Source organism: Amphiura filiformis, unplaced genomic scaffold (genome assembly GCF_039555335.1).
Source record: "Amphiura filiformis unplaced genomic scaffold, Afil_fr2py scaffold_25, whole genome shotgun sequence".
Lineage (NCBI taxonomy): Eukaryota > Metazoa > Echinodermata > Ophiuroidea > Amphilepidida > Amphiuridae > Amphiura > Amphiura filiformis.
Window position 1 is genome coordinate 358,851 of NW_027305489.1, and position 7,874 is coordinate 366,724.

Here is a 7,874-nt window from a genome sequence, read left to right on the forward strand (position 1 = left end):
GCTACTGACTTTTTACTTCTTAGTTAGCTTGAAATAGTCATTTCCTTTTATATATAGAATAAAACTCAGTGAAAATTTTTAGCCAAAATTACTTTTGCCTATACCTTTGCACATAGCCAGAATTTCCTAAATTTGAATGGGTGTCCTCACAATATGACGTCATAGCGATATTATGCGGGGAATGTTTGTGCTTATTTTTGTATCACTGGATAAAGAAGACCCAAAGCTATACATTGGTACCAAATATAATTGAAAATTAGGGGTTGCAACAAGCCCCCTCCCCCTTCGTAGTCCGTGTTACAAAATATGGCTCAGACAGTAGTTCTAGGGATAATTAATGGTGGAAAGGGGAAGTGTATTGTAAAACCAAAGCTTTTATAGGAAGAGGAACAACAGGCTATAAATATACGTCTCGTTGATAATTACTTTTCATTGCCTGAAAACAGACAACAAGTCAGTAACGTAGCTGGGGTGGCAAGCCTGTATGGGGCGGGGCCCAAATCCACCAAACAAAAATGGCGGTATAGGTGCGGGTGGCCATCGTAAAAAGTGCACTTTCCAGAGTAAAAATATCAAAGAAGGTCCAAAACTTAATGGTTGTTAGACTAAATGATTTTAGACTTACTGGTTATTAGACTAAATGGTTATCGGACCAAATGGTTATCGTACCAACTATCGGACCAAATGGTTATCGTACCAACTAGTTATAGGACCAAATTGGACGTAGTGGATATAGACCTAATGGGTTTGGTTGAAATGGATGTAGGCAAAATGGGGGGGTGAAAATTTGTGTACTGATGGGTGGCAAAAACAGCAAAAAAGTAGGTATAGAGAGAGTCAGCATCCGAAAGTCTGAGTAGCATATCCCTGTACAAATTATTTTGAAGACCCCCCACCCCCGGATCCCTTATCATATCTTGAAAGAGCTTTGGTGCGATTTTCACTCTTCTCGCTCGTTTGGAGAGTGAGTTTTTTTAATTTTTAACATCTCTGGTGAGCAGTGACGTTTGGTAATATCATTTCCTAGATCCTATCCCACATCCATACACGCGTTCCATGCCAAGACACTACAGCACGATGAATTGAATTTGGAAATTGGAACTGCATGTTTCCTTTCCGTGCTGCAGAAGGGGTCTCTGAGTGCAGATATAAATTATTTGTTTTCACTCTGCTTCCGCGTTGCGCGAAGTTGATTGAAATTTGAATGATGTGGTTCATTTTTTCAGTTTAATAGTGCTTTACTGAAGCACAGTCTTCTGTTTTAAAATCCTTGAACATATATCAGTATAATTATGTCCGCTATGGGTAGAATAGTTACAGCTATACTATGTAGCCTATACTAGTAAGACTGAGTTCACTGGGGCAATTGGATTAGTGGCGTTCTGGGGACTTCTGAGATCGAAGATAAACCACCAGTAGATCACACAGCTTTATGAAACACACGTCAGAACAGTACCGATACACAATGGGTGACATGGAAAGAACGGAAAGGCATATTGAGGTGAGTTCTTTATAATGCCTAAAATGGCCTTAAATGAGGATATAGTGCACATTCCAGCCTTCTCCACTGTATACACTTTCAGTTCATAAAATGAACGCCATTCAAGTTTGTAATAAAATTTACACACAATGCTAATTTTGCAAGTGCATATGCAATGCACTAGTTTTCGAGAGGAGGCTGTGATTTGTTTATTTATTAGGCCTATATGTCACTGATTGTATGCTCTTTTCAAAAATAAAATGTACATCTGAAACACAAGTGCTCGGTTGGGCTTTGCCTGGCTTTGGCCGAGTGTCATAAAATAAAGCATTATGAGTTTCTTATGACATTAACTGAAAAATATAAAGTTATTGCTTCTCAATTGGCCAAGAAAATGTTAAAGCTAAAAGGTTGTAGCTCATGTTGTTGTATATTCTGAAAGACCATCGTTCTAAAACTATTTGGAGAAAATATCAATGAAAAAAGAATTGAAAATGAGGCGATGCAGGCTACTAATACCCGTTAATCATGCCTTCATTCTCGTATTTTGCATAAAACATACAATAATGCAAGTATGCAATAAACAATCAAAATTCTATTTGCAACACTTCTCGCAAGTCATGTTTATGGCCATGCATTTCACGTCCCGTTCCTGAATTCCATTACGTCACAGAATGCACGGGTTACAATTTGACAACATGGCATAAAAGATTCTATAGCCTCTTCTGAACATTTTGACACTAGCACCGTCTTTCGCGGTTAGTAAATGCATTGTGTTTGGGCTTGATTCGATTGTTAGAAAGTTTTACTTGTTGCGGCCATTGAATGATAAGATTGCTGAAGACGCGAGGGGAATGAGCCCCTCCCCGTAAAGAATAAAAGTCCCCCGTACAACTACAGAGTGACTAAAAAAGAGAGTGTTCCCAGAGATTCTCTAGACGCAATTTCAAACAGGTAAATGTATACAACTTCGTACAGCTATACATGTATGGTGATATCCGAATAATCAGACCCATTCGAACAAAATATTAATTTCTGACATGATCGTGTTCTGGTAGGGTTACATCGGCTATGGTCTGTGCCGGGTGTCAAAAGCATGGAATGTCAATGTCATTGTTTATGTGATCAAATCTGTGATTAGGGGGGCCTACACCCATTCAACATAATCTTTAAAACTTATAGTTATAAGAATGGCATATTCTTAGGCGTATTTTGAAGGTATCTGTGGATGGCGGATACCTTCAAAATACGCATAAGAATACGCATAAGAATACGCCTAACCTTAGACGTCAAAGATGCATTCTTAGGCGTCTAAGATGCAATCTTAGGCGTCTAAGAATTTCGCGGTTGGCTTAAATCAACGAATCACAGGACCGGAAATCCAAAACAACCAATCATCTTAGGCGTATTCAATTATTGACAAATGAAATCTTAGACGCCTAAGATTTTACACGCCTAAGAATTCTTACACGTCTAAGATTGATATTTTAGTGATGGACGGTATCACCAAATCACATTCTTATAACTATAAGTTTTAAAGATTATGTTGAATGGGTGTAATCACAGATTTGATCACATAAACAATGACATTGACATTCCATGCTTTTGACACCCGGCACAGACCATATCCGATGTAACCCTACCAGAACACGATCATGTCAGAAATTAATATTTTGTTCGGATGGGTCTGATTATTCGGATATCACCATACATGTATAGCTGTACGAAGTTGTATATATTTACCTGTTTGAAATTGCGTCTAGAGAATCTCTGGGAACACTCTCTGCCGATAGGCGTGTAAAATCTTAGGCGTCTAAGATTTCATTGGTCAAAATTGAATACGCCTAAGATGATTGGTTGTTTTGGATTTCCGGTCCTGTGATTCGTTGATTTAAGCCAACCGCGAAATTCTTAGACGCCTAAGATTACATCTTAGACGCCTAAGAATGCATTTTAGACGTCTAAGATTGCATCTTAGACGTCTAAGGTTATGCGTATTCTTAGGCGTATTCTTAGGCGTATTTTGAAGGTTTCCGCCATCCATAGGTTAAGGCATATAGGTCTCGTAAACCTGAGGTCCTGGGTTCGATTTCCGGGCGGGCTCACTTTTTCTCCTTGTCTCCTTTATAATTTGCGACGGCGAACCTGGCGAAAATTAATGTTTATTTGTATAAAAATTCCTTTAAAAAGGAAATGGGCGTACCAGAGAAAGTGCGCATGATGTAGGGTATTATAAATGTTTATGACATAAGTATTGGAAATAATAGTAAGAATGAGTGAACTGGGATAAACAATCAAGCACGTGTAGTATTTTACGATTTTTGAAAAGGTTTTTAAGTGTGATTAAAACGTATTTTTTGTATATTGCAAACACACCCCTGTTTGTAAGTATCTGCACACAAGGACCCCATTTTGCATAGACCTACTATATGAAAATGGGGATACAAATTGATAAAAGATACCTTGAATCACGGCAGACCTACGTATCTTACCAACACCCAACAACATGCTATGCAATTGTGATTTGTATTGAACCCCCAACGTTATTTGCGCTGTCTTTGTTTAAGCGTGGATGTCTACGGTTGCAGGTGTGTCCACATAGGCTTAGGAACCGAGGAAGGGACTTGTGGGGCTTAGCCCCTCAATAATTTTGGTCTAGGGGCTCAGGGCTACAAAAGAAGAAAAGTTATGTAAGAATAGGCCTACATATTATAAGCCTATAATATACTGCGGATGATAAGTTTTAATTTTGCATGTAGGCTAAGCATGACAATTATTGCATTTAATTACTGTACAACACATATTGTAAGTTTGATACATAAGACAATATTTTTACAATGTTGTGCACATAATATTTGACGGGTTTTTCGAATGTATAGTGCACGGTCCTTATCTGAGAGGCTGGGACAAAATTAGTGTCTGATACTGCTGATTATGTCTGATAACCTGTCTGCCGTTCTCAAACAGCGGCACTTTCATTGGGCGAAAACGTGGACAAAAATCTGGCAATTGTACTGCCCGTTGTCATGGTTGTACTGTGCAAATATTACGGCCATAATATTTCTCTGCAAGATCCGGTATGGATCAAAAGTGATTCTATTATTTCCAATAATTATTACTTCTATCAAAAGATCACCGCGAGGTACGTGTCTAGCTTGTATGTAATGGATCGTTAATGTTATAGTGAGTAATTAGTATACAAATACTCCATCGGAACTGCATCGCACAATCGTCGTTTCAGACTTCAAAAATTGTGACGAAAGTTTCATCTCATACTAAACGCCATTAAAGGCCAAAAGTGACAATATAATGAGTGCGTACTCGCTGCGGCGAGTACGCCCAAAAAAACCCGACCTCCTCCCCCGCCATGCCCACTGTTAGGTGAACACAGTAAAACAAATTAAATATCTCCCCTGTAGGACTCCACATTACAACAACAAAAGAAACGAAAAGAAAACCTCCACATGTGGTTTATAAATAAGCATTAAATAAGCACGCAATATTATTGTCATCATTGTGTAAATAAAATAATGGACACTTAAATAGGCTCAAGATGTGTGTCCAACAAACACCATAAAATTGAATAAACAATATTTTGATTACCTGTGAGCTACTCCTGCGTAATGATTTGAGTGTCCGGGTATCAGACAAAAAATGACGTGCAAGTAAAAAATATGGCAAGCTTATTGGAGGTGAATTAATCAACAAGGTGTTTTAAGCGCTTTTGAAACCAATAAATATAATTTATCCCTCTTAACGTAAAAAACAATTGACGTTTTATTGGAGTGCGGACGACCCTATTCTTCACATCGCAAAAAAAAGGGGAAAAAATCCCGAAATAATGTAGCCTTACAAATTCGTCACACTGCCTAATTTATAATAGATGATTGTCCATTTGAAACATCTGTCCAACGACGTGGAAATTGTATGGGGCTGGCCCCTGTACTGGATGCCACATGGAGCCGGCCAACAAAATACAATATTAGTGACATAATATCTTTATGCGGACCTCTATTGTAGAGTTATTCAGGTTTTGTGCTCGCTTTTTTCTTTGCATTACAGACTGCTGATGAGACTGCTCCGCTTCTGACGCAATCATCTAGTAGCGAGTCACCAACTCCCAGAGAGCGTCACAACAATGTCATTGGCACTACGCACTACTCTCCTCGTCACGATCACCGCGATGAACCTGAGATTGATACAGGTGAAAGTCACGAAAGTTACAATGCCTCCCTTATGATCATATTCCTCCTAGGAAGCTGTGGAGCTGCCGTGTCTCTTCTCCCTATAATGGTATCATGCACACATAACTCGCAACGGTTTGTCAACCATATCTATAACTTATCTTACGTGTTTAAGGGAATCTATGTATGTATGGCTACCGCGTTTTGTACATTTGGCTTGTTTAAAAGGAAACGTTGGATCCGAGAGGGACGCATTCGTGTTTCTTCTAATACAGCACTTATTGGTATTTCAGATAACATGAATAATTCAGATATTTCTCGGTGTTCATCCCATGAAGATGACAATTCGATTGCAGAGTCACAAGACACTATCCAAGAACTTGATAAGCGTCCACGTTCTCATCAGGCACATGTTTCCTATGCAGTCGTAGGTTTTGGCATTGGCGGGATTGTGTACCTGATTTGTAAACCAACCAGTACTCTCTATACTCATCTTAAACAAGGAGACCCATTTCTAAACAGTTCTTTTGGCATTTATGCCATAATACTTGATGTATTATACGTAGCCTCGTTTTCTGTTCAGATCGTGTTTTACGCCAGGTTTAAAGGTGTTGCGTTACAAGGTTGTGCTATGTTCCATTGTTTCATCGCTTTGATGATTACTGGAGAACTCTGGGCTTGGTTTACTCTAACACTCTTTCCGATCTATCACTTTACTGAAGACTGTTCTAACAAATCGACACCTTCGGGCTCTTCATCAAACTTAACAAACAAAAATACCACCGACGACATAGTCCTTGTATTGCTCGAAAACTTCGAAAGTCTTCTCAAGCCATTCCTTGGTGAGTTTCTAATTATCAGTTTAGGTATTCTATTCAATCTTTGGGGTACGATGGATAAGATCAATCGCGCAAATTTGAGGTGCTGCAATAGCGTTGACCAACTTGATGGAGACGTCAATGGTCAGAGCCCAGAAACCGTTGGAAAGACTGATGTTACGAAGACACGAGTTATAAATTTTGTCATAGCTGGGTCGTTACTTGTTTGTGTTGTATACATCGCCATGTTCACCATATTAAGTGGTCACTTTAAATTATTGGAGAATGCAAATGTATACATCTGGAATAGCATTCACTTAGTGCTTCATATCCCTATGGTTCTGTTCTTCATACTTACTCACAAGACCATGAAACGACTAAAAATGCGCTTGACGATATTGTCCCTCACCTGTTCCGAATTGTTTCTGATTACCACAAACATTGCCAATTATATTTATTGGTTTTTGCGTTTCTTCGCTCCCCTTGCTCTTTTGACATCTTTTGAAACGTCATCTCAGCCATTAAGGACAGAAGAGCTTTCTTTTCTGTTAGGTTTTACTCTTTTGGTTGTAGTTTACCATTGGTTTGAGGTCTATTATCTCATTGCAAGGAGTTGTCTTCAGAGAACAGGAATAGAAATGTCCAACTTTGAACGCTACGGGTTAGTATATAACGGGGTACTGAATGTGGCATCTTGGGTACTGGCAAGTTTAAGTAGCGAGTGGTTTTCCACTTCTCCTAATAATTATTTACTTCTGCCGGCGATGTCTCAAGTATTTGGAGATGTGACCACGCAGCTGTTCGCTTTAGTCATGTGTCCAATGCTCGAGTTTTATTTCTTCCACGCTGCAATTATCTCCTTTGAAATTGTAAAAAAGATATGATTAATCATAAACATTCAAAGCTATTTATGAACTACTCAGCTGAGACTATAAGGTGAACGTGGTGAAAGACTAAAGATTATTTTGTATGCCAAACAAACATATAGCTTATCATTTTAGGAACATTAACCAAGATAACGTGTTATATTAGAAACAAAGCTTCAAATATATTAAATGAAAATAACTGTATATAACAAATTAAAAGTCACATACCTATTTTTTCATCATTATTTAATACCATAAACTGAAAACGTTTAGAGTGTTGGGTTAGGGTTGGTGCAGTCATTCCATTGCAACATGTGAACCTGTTACTTTTATATGCCATGTACATGTATGTTGGGTGTGAATTAGTAGTGAGCTAGTAGTGAGCTAGTAATAGAATGGGGATTTCCTAGTGTTTAGTATATAAGAAAATGTAAACTTGATTTCGTGGCAGACTTATGAAACTTCTGTTGTTTCTATTTTTGTTGGAGTCTATGTGCCGCCAAGGAAAGGTACTTATGAGCCAGGC

General features: G+C 38.5%; 1 protein-coding gene across 1 annotated transcript; it reads left to right on the forward strand.

Annotated features, from left to right (window-relative positions):
- Positions 1–1,218: 1,218 nt before the first annotated feature.
- On the forward strand, positions 1,219–7,477 carry LOC140143675 (uncharacterized). Its single transcript, XM_072165495.1, has 2 exons — positions 1,219–1,501; positions 5,543–7,477. Exons 1-2 carry the CDS (start codon positions 1,433–1,435, stop codon positions 7,364–7,366), a joined length of 1,893 nt encoding a protein of 630 aa, XP_072021596.1. The 5' UTR covers positions 1,219–1,432; the 3' UTR covers positions 7,367–7,477.
- The last annotated feature ends 397 nt before the right edge of the window (positions 7,478–7,874 follow it).